This window comes from Medicago truncatula, chromosome 8, assembly GCF_003473485.1.
Source record: "Medicago truncatula cultivar Jemalong A17 chromosome 8, MtrunA17r5.0-ANR, whole genome shotgun sequence".
Lineage (NCBI taxonomy): Eukaryota > Viridiplantae > Streptophyta > Magnoliopsida > Fabales > Fabaceae > Medicago > Medicago truncatula.
The window spans coordinates 49,185,266-49,204,048 of NC_053049.1; the positions used below are offsets into that span (position 1 = coordinate 49,185,266).

At 33.3% G+C, this 18,783-nt stretch overlaps 1 protein-coding gene and 6 non-coding genes across 7 annotated transcripts; all 7 read right to left on the reverse strand.

The window, feature by feature from the left end:
- Window positions 1–6,782: 6,782 nt before the first annotated feature.
- LOC11414393 (pre-mRNA-splicing factor SPF27 homolog) lies at window positions 6,783–14,012 on the reverse strand. Its single transcript, XM_003631018.4, has 6 exons — window positions 13,673–14,012; window positions 13,407–13,582; window positions 13,235–13,318; window positions 7,387–7,456; window positions 7,155–7,288; window positions 6,783–7,069 (listed from the first exon to the last, which is right to left on the reverse strand). The coding sequence occupies exons 1-6, from the start codon at window positions 13,934–13,936 to the stop codon at window positions 7,012–7,014; spliced, it is 786 nt and encodes a 261-aa protein (XP_003631066.1). The 5' UTR covers window positions 13,937–14,012; the 3' UTR covers window positions 6,783–7,011.
- LOC112417626 (small nucleolar RNA snoR113) lies at window positions 8,658–8,749 on the reverse strand. Its single transcript, XR_003008226.1, has one exon. It is a non-coding gene; the product is annotated as a small nucleolar RNA snoR113 (small nucleolar RNA).
- LOC112417627 (small nucleolar RNA snoR113) lies at window positions 9,427–9,518 on the reverse strand. Its single transcript, XR_003008227.1, has one exon. It is a non-coding gene; the product is annotated as a small nucleolar RNA snoR113 (small nucleolar RNA).
- On the reverse strand, window positions 10,205–10,295 carry LOC112417621 (small nucleolar RNA snoR113). The gene has a single exon (XR_003008222.1). It is a non-coding gene; the product is annotated as a small nucleolar RNA snoR113 (small nucleolar RNA).
- On the reverse strand, window positions 11,012–11,102 carry LOC112417623 (small nucleolar RNA snoR113). The gene has a single exon (XR_003008224.1). It is a non-coding gene; the product is annotated as a small nucleolar RNA snoR113 (small nucleolar RNA).
- Window positions 11,819–11,909, reverse strand: LOC112417622 (small nucleolar RNA snoR113). The gene has a single exon (XR_003008223.1). It is a non-coding gene; the product is annotated as a small nucleolar RNA snoR113 (small nucleolar RNA).
- LOC112417624 (small nucleolar RNA snoR113) lies at window positions 12,619–12,711 on the reverse strand. The gene has a single exon (XR_003008225.1). It is a non-coding gene; the product is annotated as a small nucleolar RNA snoR113 (small nucleolar RNA).
- Window positions 14,013–18,783: the final 4,771 nt, after the last annotated feature.

The following is an 18,783-nucleotide window of genomic DNA, read 5'->3' on the forward strand; positions in this document are numbered from 1 at the left end:
AAACTATAATTTATTTGTTTCATTTATTTTTATCATAGTTCATTAAAAAATTTAAGCTGATTTTCAAATTCACAATAATAAATGTAATCCTTTTAAAGGTTTTTAGAGGTGCAACACATAGAATTTTTCTAATACTACTTTCGGTCAAGCATGCTAAAAAATCATCATAGTATTACTCTCGTCCAAGCACTATCAACTGTGAAATAATGATGGAATTTAGTGCATTATTATTGATATGATTGCACCTAATAAATGTAATCTTATAACTCATAGTATAATATATATTTTATCTAACTTAATTTTCCTCTAAAAAATTCAACTTAATTTTCATTCAACAAAATATATTTGAAGTTTGATTTTGACTTTTGATTAATATAATTTATAAATTTTAAATTTTTATCTTTATTGTGTAAATAAATTGGTATCAAAGTCTTGTATACACATATCATCTCTATTGTGTAAATCATATGAACCATTCATGCTTAATTTTTCCCTATGAATTCTAGAAAAATTCAATATTTGTAGAAGAGATTGTTCTTATATATATGGGGGCTAAAGATGCTTCAATGGAGCTCGTCTTTGTGAAAAATAGTCCAATTTAAGGTTTACATGTCACTTTCTATTGTCAAAATTTTATTAAATCATAACGCATGTAAAATATGATGATGCCATTAGATTGACACCATAGATGAGAATATGAGTACGTTAGTTTTAGCTTTTAAAAAAAAAAATTGTATTAGAAAAAATCAGGATTTTTGTAGAGATTTTTAAAAAATCAAAAACTATTTGTTTATGTGTACCACCTAAAAAATTACTTAAAAAAACTAGCTCATGTGTTAACTCAGGGCCCGTTTGTTTGAGAAGTTTTTTGAAAAACATCTATTAGGTGCCTAAACTTTTCATATCAGTACAATAAGAAATGAAATACTTTAAAAATTATGCTTTCTAGAACACATTTTCAAGAAAATTTCTATAACATCTTCTAAAATATACTATTCTTGCGATGCATCTTTCCAGTCCAGCAAAATTAAGGGTAGTACTTGGGTGATATGGTTGGTGACATTGGTCAATTACGATATCACAAGTGACTTTTCTTCTTTATTTTTTCTATGGTCTTTTTGTTCTTTATACACATGTGACATTGTGGTCGGCCAATGTCACCAACCACAATGTCACTAAGTATTTTCCCAAAATTAATTAAATTGAAGGAAAACAATCTTTACCGACACTGGACATGACCAGCCCGGATAATATGTCTTCTTCGTCAACACCAGATAAATTGTGTTATTTTTCTTTTGGTGGTGTACGTTTCATCATCTCTTCATAATTTATATTTTTTGCTAAAATGGGTTTTTTTTTTTCTAATATAAAAAACAAAGGACCTGACCAAAACTATATGTATTTATATATTAATATAACAAACCAATTTATGAGCATAATTTATAGAGTCAACAATGAGATGCTAAAATTATGTTTATTTACTTTCAAAAAAAAAAAAAACTTATGTTTATTTAATTTCAATAATTTCAACAACCAACTAAAGACATAAATCAAACAAAACAAAGTACTTTTAATTAGGAAAAATATTGTAAAGCAAAATGATAAAATCATATCCTTGCCACTCCGAGAAAATCAGCCTCTAAGTCTAACTCATCTAAAGACAAGTAAACAACTTCAAGAAATTCATTATCATCCGATGATCCAAACCCATATCCAACGACATAATGGGGAGTACTCCATGATAGAAGTCAAAGGTTACTACTAAATCTTTCATCGCTCTATGTGGTGCTTTCTTGTTTCTCTTCAAAGAATGGACATGTGCTCCTAATACTTTCACAACATGAAGATGAACAAGGTTGTGCAAATAACTTAAGTGGAACCTACTCAAGTAACGGAGCATCGAGCACCATGAAAGAACTATCATATTTTTAGATCCATCTTATCTCTATCAAGATTGAGCATTGCTCTCTCAATAAGAAGTTTGAAAACTTTACATTCACTTTTCTCCTTTCATCTTCATCAAGGAACAAAACAATTTCTGAAACTTTTTCTCTTTTCTTAATGAGCTCAATGTCTTGATGCGTAGGGACTCTCTATTAGTATATTTGCTTAGCCATTATGTACTATAATTGCTACAAAAAAATAATATATCTATAAATTTATGTAATCCAACATAAGAAGTTAGAAAGCATCTAGCAAAGACTAAATAACCTTGGATTTTAAGTATATAATCAACATTTTCCCACCAATTATCGTCAACAAAGTATCCTTCCCAAATTGTGACTCTCGAACATAATCATCCTTTTCTTGTAAGAAGACGATCACTAATCACCATGTGTCGGCGAGCGTTATCAAATGTGTGAAAACCAATTATGTCTACATAGCTTGCTTTCGAAATTTTCAGTTATGATAGTTACAGTGTTACAAATATCAAAGGAAGAAAACTAGTTTGACATGAATAAATTAATCCTATAGTTCTTGCAAGACTTGTAAAATCTAACTTGATATGATTAGATCGTCTTTGCCTCCGCAAAAATCTAAATTTATGATTCTTCCAAGATTTATGCGGATGCATGTCAGAATAGTTTTTGTCAGTTTCATTCATTCGAAATATTGAAAGTAATGCTTAATGCAGACACATAATTGAATTTCACACATTGGATTAGGCTCGTCATTTACTGTCAACAGTCGAATTGGCTTGCAATATGAATTCAAAAGGGGCTTATGTTTTCACATGTGTTACCTTGGATCACACCCTTCAGCTTTTAGTGTTGGGAGATGTTTCAAGGCATCGAAACATTACAGGGTGTGTAAAGTTTTTGTATATGTAAGGGTAAAAAATAGGTTTGGCTGAATGACATGGGCCTATGATCTAACTTATCCGAGACCCAAAAAATAATTATTGAGAAGATTAGAAAAAGAAAATTTCTTTTGGCACTCGACTAGCTTCTGATGCACCCTCTTAATTTTACATTTTATATTTATTTAAATTATATAATCCGAACAATTTTTACCATATTTTGAATGATATCATCCAAATCCAAACTAGGAAAACACTACAAATTGTCTAGTTCCGCCAAATCTTGTTTGCACGAGCAGCTTGTAATTTTGGGGCAACCTCTTCAGTACACGTTGTGCTACAGAGAGTTCGCCACCGTCGTTTATATAATTCATTTTTTATTCTTCAAAAAAATAAATTCGGAAAATAAAATCTAAATAAAGTTAATTTAGTTTTTTTTTTTTTGAAGAATCTAAACTAGCCCACCTAAATTGGTATCGAGGATAATCGAACTGAGACCTTGAGGAGAAACACACTCCAATGTCCTACACCAACACCATCAGGTTATATTACGACACATATACAACACTATTGGGAATAGTATATATGGACCCTGCCAAACTAGGGCATTACACACTTCGGTAGATAATAGGCCATGAGAGGTACGTATATGAGCTATCCATAATAGGTGTTGATCCGCTGAAATAGGCATGTCTGATGGTGTTGCACGTACAGATAGAATACATAGTCACTAGTTATGATGTGATCTAGGTGTGCTCTATAAGGATTTATGACAACTAGACCCAATTCGTTGGAGTACATTGTAGCACGTGGGTATCAATCTTCCTTGTAGCCATACTGATAATCACTGCCTTAGAATCCCTCGATGTATTGTAATATCCAAGTTTGTATCAATGTATAACAATCATTACACAACACATAACAAAACATGTTTACTCTAAATTACACTTTCATTGTCATATCTGAAGCAGAGTTGCATATCCAGCCAGTAATAGGTCTCAAAATGGCATGCAACATTAAACACCACGTATAAGTGAGCTAGGACAACCACTCTCCCATAAAAAATTGGTAACCAGCTCAAGGTCAAAAAGGTAATTTAGAGATGTCACATCAACATAGGTGGCGCTCTTGTCAGTAAAGAGAGTGATGCCCACCAAGTACAACATATATATCCAGTCAACTTGATCCCCGTTCAGATGCATCTCCTCATCACCCTCTAGATCAGCCCTTAACAACTCAACCATCACATTTATCGCATGAGCTCAAGAAACAGGACCATTGTGGTCTTATCCAATGTCATTATCATTCACCAATCAGAAGATGAAAGTTAGATGTCTCCTTGTGCCTCCTCTTTGTAGATGCAAATAGCAACTTGTTACTGTTATGCATATTCTTCAACTTCTTCTCATTGTTCACACACTTTAAAGTGGGACAAAACCACAAAAAAAAAAAAAAATCAGTAATGCATATAAATAATAAAATATAGTACGAAGAATAATGCATAGATAAATATTAGTACAAATAATCAGGAACAGACCCATGTGTTAGTCAGAATAATCATATGAACCCCCTCAACTTTACAAATTTACACTAATAATATGTATTTTATTGACCTTAAACCCTCTAAAATTTGAATATTGAACCCTTTTTGCACCTATGCTCTCCAATCTCTCCTAATTTGTTGCAAGCTATCACTCTCTCTTATATTAAAGCTTGCAATTCTCTCTTAAGTTTTGTACACTAATAATATGTATTTTATGTCTCATCGAAGTCGTAGTCATGTTTCTCTCCATTTATTAATTAATTAATTAAAGATATTTAAAGCTGATGCAATCACAATAAATTTATTCAAAATATTTCAATAAAATGGCATAGCTAACTCATGTTTATTACGAGGGTACTAAAAACTTTGCTACTAAGCTAAGAAAATATATATGACTAATTCTGGTCCAGAATCATATCATATCATATATATATCTAACATTTGAAATGTTTAAGGTAGTATTTAAAATGGCGCAAAAAACAATATTGGTCCATTTTCAATTGTTTTGGTCCAAAATGTGATATTTTTGTAAAATATGTAGTAGCTTTTATTAAATATATCCTCTCAAAAAATTATTAAATATATGTAAATTTATAGTTTTTTTTTGAAAGAATGTAAATTTATAGTTTATATATATCATCATCATTTAGAAAAATTATTCTGGTAAATATTAAAAGTATATGTACCAGTATACTTTAAAATTTCACATTATTGTTTAAAAAACGACACCAACAATAGTTTATATACAACAATCACACTCATCAATCCAGTGAGCGTCTTTTATAAAGGACAAAATTGTGAGGGTTCATTCAACGATCCAAAATGGACAATACTTAAGAACACATTGTGGCATATTTGATGGTGGATCGAAACAAAAATAACTTGAGCCCTCTAGTGAAGGTCCTGGCAACGCCACTGCAAATAATAATTTATATCTCACATCTTCTTCCCACATGTTCTATATATAGGGTGAGGACAAACACGTCTGATGACTCCTAGTTTTTTATAAAGAAAATAAAAATAAAAATCAGAAGATAATTAAACTTGTCTTTTTTATTTTGTAAAAAAACAAAAATCCGTTTTAATTTGGACGTGACTTGAAGTTGAATGGATAACCCTAACTTATTGAACAAGTCAAAGAAACTTTCACTTTGGTCCAGAAAGAACAAACATGTTCGTAGTTCTTCCTTTACTCTTTCTTTTCTTTTGAGGTAAACCTTCCTTCAAATTCCTCATCGATGACTACAACAACAATAGTCCCTACTTAGAGTCTCTCTCCCTCGTCTCCAAACACTTCCTCTCCATCACAAACTGTTTCATATTCTCACTCAAAGCCTACAACCGTGGGAACCCTCTTGGTGGCTTCCTCCATCGCCTACCAACCTCACCTATCATTTTTTTTTATGTGTACGTTCATTAGTCGGTGCATGATAGGTATGTTATCACTTTGTGTTCTCTCTAGGGTTTCTTTTATGTTGTTGGATGGTGCAATTACTTTTCTATGTTGTTGGTAGTGTGTGGACAGGCATGTGATTACAAATCTCAGACATTATTGGTCGAAATTGTACTAATTAAATGAATTGACCATTGGATTATGTAGATATTTGTGGACATTATTACGCCCATCCCTCATTCTTTTCTTCTCTGATTCCATACTAACCTCATCGTTGGATTCCTCCTCCACGATTTTAGGCTCATTTGATTGCTCTTTAATAACTGCCTTTTCTGTTCTGATTCTCCCCTTCAATAGTAACGAATTTCGCATTAACTCAGCAAAAATATTCTTCTGATTTTGTAACTCCTTGCTATTCCCCCCTATTGATGACTGTACACCGTTACCATATTGATTGCTGCCTCCGCAATGAATGCCTCCGCCTTTCACCTGAGCTGGTGACTGCCGAGAATTTTGTCCCTCCTCCTTCAGCCATCGTCCACCATCATCATGATTTCTCCGTCCAGTTTCAACACTCAAGTCTGGTCCTCATTCTCCTCTTTCCTTCTTACTGTTGTTGTTGGTGTGTTGTTGATGTTGTGTGAACAAAATTTGTGAATTTTATTTCAAAGGGTATTGTGAAGAAGAAGCAGAAACAGGAAGCAAAATTTGATGGTTTGAGTTTAAGTTTTTAATCTTTGATTTATTAAATTTCTGAATTTGTGTTTGAAGGTGATGAATTTCTGGATTTTTTTTATGAAGGTTAATATACGTTTATTCATTGCTATTTGATTCTCTCCACCATTTGAAAATTTTAATTGTTTGTGGATATGATGGAAGTAGAGAAGTATCATTTCAATAGTAATCGTTTATGCTATATAGGATTTTCAGATAGAAAGCCTACAAATATATAGAGTGAAATTCAAGAGGTTTGTGTGATTCGCTGACTATATACCTCAGACAAGATAGAAGACATTGGTTAGCAAGATAAGTGGTGGAAAATTATGTGTTACTAACCAAATCATGTTGTCACCAAAAAAACCAAGTCATGTTTTTCCTACAAACAGTTTACTCTAACATTTTGACATGTTACAGACCAAAAAAATTGGCATATTTATCTTTTTCGATGCGCAGATGGGCAATATTTTCATGATATAAATAAACTAAATATTAATAGGTACAATAGCAATTTAAGTCAGAATTACAGATACAAAACTAGATAAACTGATACAAATCTCATGATTCCGAATTTGCCAGTTGGCCATTTTCAGTGATAGCATCCAAGTTCCAGCCTCTGGAAAGAAAGAAAAAAAAACTAATTACACACCAAAACTAGATGAAATCGGCCAAGAAAAACAAAATTTACAAAGCTGAGTTACCTTTCTGCTGCTTCTCTTCTCAGTTCATTTAAGTGAGTTTCAACTGAAGCACACACAACTTTGATGTCTATATTTTTCTGACAGAGCTCATTCCATTGCATGGACAAAGCATTAAGCTCATAAGCGGTGTTTTGCTGACAATAGTTATTAAAAAAATGTGACTTTAAGTAAACTTAACAAGAATTTTTTAAAAAATAACAGTGACAAGGGTGGACAGGAAAGTCATATTCACCTGATGATATTTCCTTTCACGGTTAACCTTTTCAATCTTATCATTTTGTTCCTGAGCTAATTTCTGCATTCTGAAAATAGATAACACAACTGTAACCAATGCTATACGAAAAGTGATATGTAAGTGAAAACAGAACAATAGTTCCTCAAAATTAAAATCCATGAAAGAAAAAGGATATAATGCTATGAAATACAGTCCTTAAGACTAGTAAGTTTTGAGATATGCCTAATGATGCAAAGGAGTCACCTTTCATGTGAAGAAAAAGGAGTTGCTTAGACTGCAATTAGGGATAAAGATGTTTGTCCCCTACAGAAATGCCAGGAATACCCCCTTTCTAACACTCTCTCCAAAACTCACTCTCCTATTGGGTGAAACTTATGTGGGTCTCGTCACTTTATGTGGGATCCATTTCCAAAGTGTGAGACTCACATAAGTTTCAACCAATAAGAGAGTGAGTGTTAGAGAGAAAGTGTTCATAGAATTCACCCTGCCCCTAATTCTTGGTTTACTGCTGCAGTCTTTGTCCTAAGAATGATACCGGATGATGTTCCCGAGTTGAGAACACTTTCATAAGGATCAAAGGGATTGTTTTTTGCGTTGCGATTTTAATAAATATACTTTGATAAAAAGAGGGGATGCATGTAGAATAGGTTCATTTTTTAACAAGCTTGTTCCTGAGACTAGCTTATTTACAATCAAACAATATTCGGCCGTTTATCAAACAAACTTTTCCCTAGAAAAAATTATTAACTACTGTTAATGAATTAATATGTCGCGTGCATTTTATGTACAAGGTAACGAGTATTGAGAAGCACTGAACTAAGAAATGCTCCAAGCAAGAGACTTAAAGAATCTGCTAATAGTTTCTTTAGAAAGACACTCGAGTAAGCCTCACTCAAGCAACCAAACCAATATGGAAAAATAAAGTCAGGTTTGAATACTTGTTAATTAGGAACTTAAGGGAATGTCTCAAGCATGTCAGCCTCAACTACCATATTTATGTGAAACATTGTATCCGCAGGATATTGCATACAACAACAAAATAATTCACCAGAGCACTGATCTCATTTTTGTCACTAGATTTCTTCAAGAGAAAAATATGAAGAATTTCAACCATGATTGACCTTGATTCAAGAGAAAAATAGAAGGAGATCATTGACCTTATTCATTAAAAAATAGAATGACCCATGATAGAAGACATAGATGTAGAAATTCAACCTTGTTTTAAAAAAAGGAAAAATTAAAAACTTAGAAGAAAAAGGTGAATAAAACTGGCCCAGAAAACCCTAAACATGAAAGTAATCAATCTACTACCATAGAAGTAAATGGAAGCCGTAAGACCGGCCTTTTATCATCATTGCCAGTTAAAGAAACATACTTTGTGTTTTGTTTGAAAAGGAAAATGAAAAATATGGGTCAGTGCCTCTAGTGAACTTGGAGAGGCCATAGTCAAGAACATATTCAATGAATCAAGGTTGAAACGATTAAGAAGGACGTAGAGGTCGGTGATTTCCTCAAGGGGTTTCCTTCTTTTGTAGCTAATAAGATCTTAAAATCCAAAAAAAAAAAAAAAAAAAAAATAGAACATTATCATTCCACCAACCAGCAGTTGCATACAACAACAACCAAAGCTGCAAGCTCAAGTACCATATTTACTGTGAAACATTCCTATCCGCAGCTTTAGTCAATTGCACTAGCGAAGAAATTTAAAACAGAAAGGAACAAAGTATTATATGTACAATTCAGTCATACAGAACAAACGCAGGTATGTCAGAATTTTCTTTAGCCAACATATGAAGTAAGCAAATGATGCACAGGTACAAAATAATTTACCACAGAGCACTGATCTCGTTTTTGTCACTAGATTTCTTCAAGAGAAAAAATATGAAGAATTTCAACCATGATTGACCTTGATTCAAGAGAAAAATAGGAGGAGATCATTGACCTTATTCATTAAAAAATAGAATGACCCATGATGTAGAATTTCAACCTTTTGAAAAAAGGAAAAAATAAAAACTTAGAAGAAAAAGGTGAATAAAACTGGCTCAGAAAACCCTAAACATGAAAGTAATCAATCTACTACCAAAGAAGTAAATGGTAGCGGTAAGACCGAACTTATATCATCATTGCCAGTTAAAGTAACATACTTTGTGTTTTGTTTGAAAAGGAAACTGAAAAATATGGATTGGTGCCTCTAGCGAACTTGGGGAGGCCAAAGTCAAGAACACATTTAATGAATCAAGGTTGAAACGATTAAGAAGAACGTAGAAATCAATGATTTCCTCAAGAGATTTCTTCTTCCGTAGCTAATAATGTCTTAAAATCCAAAAAAATTAAGTATAAAAATTAGAACATTATCATTCCACCAACCAGCAGTTGCATACAAAACCGACCAAGGCTGTCAAGCTCAAGTACCATATTTACTGTGAAACATTCCTATCCGCGGCTTAAGCCAATTGCTCTAGGGAAGAAATTTAAAACAGAAAAGAACAAAGTATTCTATGTGCAATTCAGTCATACAGAACAAACACAGGTATGTCAGAATTTTCTTTAGCTAACGTATAAGTAAGCAAATGATGTACAGATACAAAATAATTTACTGCAGAGCACTGATCTCATTTGTCACTGGATTTCTTCAAGAGAAAAATATGAAGAATTTCAACCAGGACTGACCTTGATTCAGGAGAAAAATAGAAGGAAATCATTGACTTTATTCATAAAAAAATAGAATGACCCATGATTGAAGACAAAGATGTAGAATTTCAACCTTGTTTTGAAAAAGGAAAATTAAAAACTTAGAAGAAAAAGGTGAATAAAACTGGCTCAGAAAACCCTAAACCTTAAAGTAATCAATCTACTACCAATACGTAAATGGCAGCCGTAAGACCGGCCTTTTATCATCATTGCCAGTTAAAGGAACAGACTTTGTATTTCGTTTGAAAATGAAAATGAAAAATATGGACCAGTGCCTCTAGTGAAGTTGGGGAGGCCAGAGTCAAGAACATATTTACTGAATCAAGGTTGGGACGATTAAGAAGGACGTGGAGGTCAATGATTTCCTTAAGAGATTTCTTCTGTTCTAGCTAATAAGGTCTTAAAGTCCAAAAAATTAATTAAATTAGAACATTATCATTCCACCAACCAGCAGGATATTGCATACAACAACCAAGGCTGTCATGCTCAAGTACCATATTTACTATGAAACATTCCTAACTGCAGAATCACTCCCAAGAACCAATTCAACAAAAAGCTTAAGCCAATTGCTCTAGGGAAGAAATTTAAAACAAAAAGGAACGAAGTATTCCATGTACAATTCAGTCATACAGAACCCAATGCAGGTATGTCAGAATTTTCTTTAGCTAACGTATAAGTAAGCAAATGATGCACAGATACAAAATAATTTACCGCAGAGCACTGATCTCATTTTTGTCACTGGATTTCTTCAAGAGAAAAATATGAAGAATTTCAACCATGACTGACCTTGATTCAGGAGAAAAATAGAAGGAAAGCATTGACCTTATTCATAAAAAAATAGAATGACCCATGATTGAAGACAAAGATGTAGAATTTCAACCTTGTTTTGAAAAGGGAAAATTAAAAACTTAGAATAAAAAGGTGAATAAAACTGGCTCAGAAAACCCTAAACCTGAAACTAATCAATCTACTACCAATAAGTAAATGGCAGCTGTAAGACCGGCCTTTTATCATCATTGCCAGTTAAAGGAACAGACTTTATATTTCGTTTGAAAATGAAAATGAAAAATATGGACCTGTGCCTCTAGTGAACTTGGGGAGGCCAGAGTCAAGAACATATTTATTGAATCAAGGTTGGGACAATTAAGAAGGACGTAGAGGTCAATGATTTCCTTAAGAGATTTATTCTGTTCTAGCTAATAAGGTCTTAAAGTCCAAAAAATTAATTAAATTAGAACATTATCATTCCACCAACCAGCAGGATATTGCATACAACAACCAAGGCTGTCATGCTCAAGTACCATATTTACTATGAAACATTCCTAACTGCAGAATCACTCTCAAGAACCAATTCAACAAAAAGCTTAAGCCGATTGCTCTAGGGAAGAAATTTAAAACAAAAAGGAACGAAGTATTCCATGTACAATTCAGTCATACAGAACCCAATGCAGGTATGTCAGAATTTTCTTTAGCTAACGTATAAGTAAGCAAATGATGTACAGATACAAAATAATTTACCGCAGAGCACTGATCTCATTTTTGTCACTGGATTTCTTCAAGAGAAAAATATGAAGAATTTCAACCATGACTGACCTTGATTCAGGAGAAAAATAGAAGGAAAGCATTGACCTTATTCATAAAAAAATAGAATGACCCACGATTGAAGACAAGGATGTAGAATTTCAACCTTGTTTTGAAAAGGGAAAATTAAAAACTTAGAATAAAAAAGTGAATAAAACTGGCTCAGAAAACCCTAAACCTTAAAGTAATCAATCTACTACCAATAAGTAAATGGCAGCCGTAAGACCGGCCTTTTATCATCATTGCCAGTTAAAGGAACAGACTTTGTATTTCGTTTGAAAATGAAAATAAAAAATATGGACCTGTGCCTCTAGTGAACTTGGGGAGGCCAGAGTCAAGAACATATTTATTGAATCAAGGTTGGGACGATTAAGAAGGACGTAGAGGTCAATGATTTCCTTAAGAGATTTCTTCTTTTCTAGCTAATAAGGTCTTAAAGTCCAAAAAATTAATTAAAATAGAACATTATGATTCCACCACCAGCAGGATATTGCATACAACAACCAAGGCTGTCATGCTCAAGTACCATATTTACTATGAAACATTCCTATCTGCAGAATCACTCTCAAGAACCAATTCAACAAAAAGCTTAAGCCGATTGCACTAGGGAAGAAATTTAAAACAGAAAGGAACGAAGTATTCTATGTACAATTTAGTCATACAGAACCTAATGCAGGTATGTCAGAATTTTCATTTGCAAATGTATGAAGTAAGCAAATGATGCGCAGGTACAAAATAATTTACCACAGAGCACTGATTGACCTTGATTTCTTCAAGAGAAAAATATGAAGAATTTCAACCATGATTGACCTTGATTCAGGAGGAAAATAGAAGGAAATCATTGACCTTATTCATTAAAAAATAGAGTGACCCATGATAGAAGACATAGATGTAGAAATTCAACCTTGTTTTGAAAAAAGGAAAAATTAAAAACTTATAAGAAAAAGATGAATAAAACAGGCTCAGAAAACCCTAAACATGAAAGTAATCAATCTACTACCAAAGAAGTAAATGGTAGCCGTAAGACCGGCATGTTTATCATCATTGCCAGCTGTGTTGTGTGTGGAAATGAAAATGAAAATGAAAAATATAGACTGGTGCCTTTAGTGAACTTGGAGAGGCTAGAGTCAAGAACGTATCTAATGAATCAAGGTTGAGACGATTAAGAGGGACGTAGAGGTCAACGATTTCCTCAAGAGATTTTCTTTCTTCTTTTGTAGCTAATAAAGTCTTAAAATCCAAAAACAAAAACGTTATCATTCCACCAACCAGTAGGGTATTGCATTGCATACAACATCCGAGGTTGTCATCTAAAGCCGTCAACCTCAAGTACCACATTTACTGAGAAACATTCCTATCCTATCCAAAGTGACTCTCAAGAACCAATTCAACAAAAAGCTTAATCTGAGGTATGTAAGAATGTTCATGTCATGTGCTAAGGTATGAAATAAGCAAAATTTGCACAGGTACAGGCAGAGAGTGAACAAAACATACTGAATCCACACAGCAACAAATGTAAAATTCAACAGTTTACTCTAAATATGAGCCACAATAATTGGATGAACAAACAAACCTTGACAAGTATACTTCCAATCGTTGATTGTGCTGTTTCCATGCATCAGGGCCATGTTTAAACAACAAATCCAAATTTTCCATTCTGCATATTAACTTAAATAGTTAGTTAAACAAGTTAATGATAATATGAATGTCAAAACATACTTATTAAAAACATATAAATTGAAGACCTGATGGTTTGATATTGAAGAAGTCGTTGAGCTCGTTGAATAGCAAGTTTCCAAGCAGTTTCATCGTTCCTTTTATTAACAGGTGGAGCTTCTAATTCATATCTGGACCTATCAAGAGAAACAGGAGGCCTACCAGCTCTTACACGCTCGTATTCTCTACCAATCATTGGATAATCCTGAAGCAACAATTTCAGATAATAGAATCGTAAATCTAAAAGAGAAAAAAAAAACAAAAACCCTAACGGAGAAAGAGTGTGGCTAATTACATGAAAATTGGAAGAGGGAAGAGGTGGAAAATCTTTAAGGAAATCCGCGGGTTTTTTGGAGCTGCGGCGCATCTCTTCTTCAACGAGACGGTCGACTTCGATCTTAACCCTTGGGTCGCTGTAATCGTCGTCGATGTAAGGCAATGCGTCGATGATTTCGGCATCGGAATGGCTAGACCTACCGTAAGAAGGTGGAGCTTCAAGCATCAGAACATCACCGTTGCTGTTGCTGTTGCTGCTGCTGCTTCTTCCTTCTCCCATCATGGTTTACTGTTGCGTCGATTTTTACCCTTTCGTTTATGGCATTTGATGAATGACGATTCAGTTTTAAAGCGAAAACCCTTTGAGAATTGCTGTTCCCAGGTTTAGATTGGTTGTGCCACACGAGTAAATTACTCAAATGCCCTTTGATAGCAATTAGGAAACCGGCGGCAGTTAACTGCCGAGGAATACTGAACCAGAACCAGAACCTTTCATTTCCAAAAAACCTTCTAAATTCTCAATTTCTCTCCAATCTTCACCAAATCCATTTTCACGAATTGCAAGCAAATCAAGTGCACATTATCACAAGTAAGTTGTGTCAATCATTTTAATGTTAATGTTAATTTGTTTAGGTTGATTTTTTTAAAAAAATTAGAGTAGTTTGTATGTGGTTAGGGTTGATTTCAAAATTGACAATTTGATGATTGCATGTGTAGTTTAGAAATTGATAATTGAATGTAGTTGTTGCCTATGTTGTTTAAATCTTAATGTGGCTTTGAATGGTGGCAAATGAACACAATTTGAATTTTTGCACACAAAGTGTTTGATAAAATGTCTCAATGACAATTTTATTGATTATTTAGTTAGTTTAGTTATGGAAATGATAGAAATGATGTTAATTATAGTTTGGTTAAGTGTATTTTGATTTTTTAGTTAGTTTAGGTTAGGAGAATTATGATGGACACAAATGATTTAGTTGTATAGAAATGATTAAGTGTATGTTAATTATTGAATGATGTTTAGGTTATTATGAAAATGATAGACATAAATTTTATTGTAATGATGATTATATTAAATGATTTTAGGTTATGGAAATGATGTTCATTGTTGTACTTTTAATGAGTTTAATTTTGTTTATGTTTAGTTTAGTTTAGGTTTAATGTGTTTGATTAGGTTATAGAAATGATGTTAATTTTTTTTTTTTTGTAGATATGGCTGATCAGGACCCCATTGATCCATCTAAGATGATTGGTGGTAGGCGTGCGATGACTCAGAGTCACCGGAGGGAGAGGCAGAGCGGCCACATCCCAAAAGGCTACACAGCCTGAGGAGTCACAAGTTGTTGACCCGTCACAGCCTGTTGACCAGACTGGTGTGGAGTACCTGAACTATCAGGATCAGGTACAGCATGATGTGACTGATGGTGGATATGACCAGGATCATATACCACAGCAGCAGGATGCAGGAGACGAGGATGACATTGCAGCAGCTGCTGCACCGGAGGTGTTACCTGTGGACCCTCCCTTTCCTGGTGGACCGGCTGACTTGTCCTTGCTCCACACTTATGTCGGTCATGTGGCGTTGCCACTCTGGTATAATTCAAATAATGTAAGTGTATTTTTTTTAATTGTTTTTTCTTTATGTTAAAATATTTTCTTTAATTTAAATGTGTGTTTGTTTAATTATTATATCCACTTTTATATGTGTTTTTTTTTAATTCTATTTTTTATGTTTAATTATTTTCTTTAAATGTGTGTTTGTTTAATTATTATATACACTTTTATATCTTATTTTGTTTTCAAATTTATTTATTCCAAATGCAATTTTATTCTAAATACCATAATGTCAAACAAAATGTGCGCGACACAAAAATAAAACATAAAAAAATCCAAAACAATTAGGCATTAAAAGTCATTACATTCATTCTTCCTCGTCACACAAATCAATCGGCTTGTCCGCTACAGTCCATGCGGTACCTTGTTTTGGTTGAGGACCGAAATAGCATGTCCTTCCGCTCCTCCCCAACCTCGAGTGATTGTACACTGGCACCTTCGAACCCTTCTTTTTTTCGGAACCATCGCAAACAATTTCATGCCACGTCATAGGTGATTTTTCTTTTTTCTTCTCATCACCGTGAACGTTACCCTGATTCTGATTCTGAGACATATCTACATTAAAAAAAAAATGGCGATCAATTCAACTTATACTAACCTAAACTATCCTAACAATTCTAACCATTCTAACCTAAACTATCCTAACATATCATAAAATCAACAAATCAATATAATCAAACCTATATAATCGAAATTTAACAAAAAATAACATACAATTCGACCACAAAGCAACAATGCAATAGGATTCAAAAAACTTACTTGTTTTTGTGATTGAAATTGGCTTGTAATGGCTTCAAATGACTCAAAATCGCACCTTGGATAATTCAAAACACAACAATGGAGTTTTGGAAACTCCTATGCAGTTCTGTTCTTATAACATTTTCCTCGGCAGTTAATTACCGAGGTTTTCCTCGGCAGTTAACTGCCGCCGGTTTCCTAAAAACTTCGGCAGTTTACTACCGAAGGGCATTTGAGTAATTTACTCGTGTGGCACAGCCAAACCAAATGTGGGAACAACAATTCTCTCAAACCCTTTCTCTATCCTCGGTCTCTAGGTTAGTTAGAGACAACGTACCAAAAAACCCGAAACCCACCCGTTTATGTAATTTTTCAAAAGGTGAGAATTAGGGTACCCATGGAAGAATGATGGGTAATTTATTATAATCAATACACATTAGCCACATAAGCACATTTTTAAGTGGTATCCATGAACTATCTTGACCCCACCAACAAATTGCTCATTTTCATTGGTTGGTGGGTAAATTATCCATTATTCTTCAAAGGTAATCTATAAAAAACTTTTTCAAAAACAACCCATTTACTTCATAGAAAGTAAAATACGTTCTCCTTATATATTTCAAAAGAAATAAACATTTAAATTCATTTTGGTAATTACGGTACTCAAAATCATATTTTCAGTTGACATATCCGAACATAAATTATGATATGCCCAACTCTCTTTCAAAACACCACAATGGAACCAAACACATGCACAAATTGTTCTGGATGGGACCTGATCCGAAGGTCTCAAACCTCTCATGCGCACTCAAAGTTTTCAAATTTACCCATATTAAGATTATATAATATGAATCCGAAAACTCAAAAATTCATATGTTTCGTCATTATATTACCTTGGTTCCTAAAGAGTTCAGAATATGCAACTATAAAGAAGGCAACAATTTATTCTAATTGACTCTAAATTAAACACTGACAAATAAAAATATCAAAAATTAAATAATAAAAATACTCTAAAATTAGTGATTGATGAGGTATGAGCAAATAAAAGGTTAGAATATAAAAAAATTGGCTAAAATTTCTTTTAACAAAATTTTGTAAAGAAAGTTTCGTATAGCTTATCTTTGAATTTTAGACACCTCCTTTATTCACTCTAAAAAGATGAATATCTATCTACTAGACTATTGATAAGTGCTAGAAAGTTGTATTTTAAATGAATATTCAAAGCACTTTTATTACTTGTTTTGCAAGTTATTGAGGGAAAAGCCGAGAGATAAGTGATTATTACCCTTTTACGCTTTATTTATCTTACTTCACCCATTTGTGCAGGATTTGAACTCAATACATCAAACAAAGAGAAAAAATGGAGAAAAGTACAAATAGGCAGAAAAATGAAGTCACTCGCCTCCAACTCGCCATGGTGAGCAGCAAAAGCGAGCAGAACCTATTCAGTCGCCACCAACTCGCAATGGCGAGTAGGTTCGCCATGGCGAGTGAATTTACTCGCGAGGCGAGTTAGGGCGGCCTAAACTTCTCAAGGGTGACGTGGCTCAAACTTAATGGTGAAGAAACATCAACTCGCCATGGCGAATGGAGTTACTCGCGAGGCGAGTTGATGTAGATTAAGAATTCTATAAATAGCCCTTTTAATCATTTCATTGGGGATCTTAGTTTTTCTCATAGTTTTTAACTTGTAATACTTTTAGAGAGAGAGATAGGGATTGTTCTTCATAGAGTGAGAGTGATAGAAAGTGGATTCTTCCTCATTTGTTGAGAGATCACAAGTTTGTAATGAATCATTCTCTTTCAATTCATTTTTGCAAGGCTTCAATGACAAGGAGTAGCTAAATCTCCTTTGTTGGGATTAGAGGTACTTGATCTTAGCTAAACATGTAATCTTTTGATCTATAAATATATGGTTCTAGCATTTGATTTGATATTGATGTTATTCTTGCACTTTAATGCTTATGTTTGATTTAATTGTGATTGAGAAATACTTTTGAATCTAGGTTTAGAATAATCATCTATCAAAACATAAGTTCTAGACATTGAATTGATGTTTTGATAATCACCTTTTGTATCCAAACTTAAAGCTTTCTTATCATTCAATAGATTGAGAAATCATCGATTAAATGATAAGACCGACTCTTGAATCATTCAATAGTTTGAAACATCGACTATTGAATGGTACAATTGATCTCACAATATTGTTCGGACACGAATGGTGTTATCGAGGGTTACATGATAATATCAAAGAAAAACTAGAATCCATGTATGGTCATTAGGTTACGTGCGACGCTTGATTAAAGAACTCTAATCCTAACAAATTTTACGTTTTATTACTCTCAACTTTTACTCTTGCAACTTAGTTACTAAAACAAACAACAAATTATCTTTTACTCTTGCAACTGTTACAGTTTTTTTTTTGTTACACACCCTTATTAATTATTTACATTTTTTTTAAAATTTAATTGTTTATTTATCTCTCCATATAGAAGAAGTAGGTAAAGTATAAAATAGAGATGATCCTACCTTGCCGAACTTTGCTTAAAGAACAAAAACCCAGTATAAAAAAGATTTAGACGGATAGCTGTCAAAAGTCAAAACTCGAAAGCTTTATTTTAAGTTTAGCATGGCATATTAGCCTATATAAATGTCTATTTGTAGCGAAGATTTTAAAAGGAACATTTGAGTAAACATATATTTTCTTAAAAGACCAAGAATCTATAACAAGGTTCTCTACCTTGCAATTTTGTATACGATACTAAAAAAATTCGTACG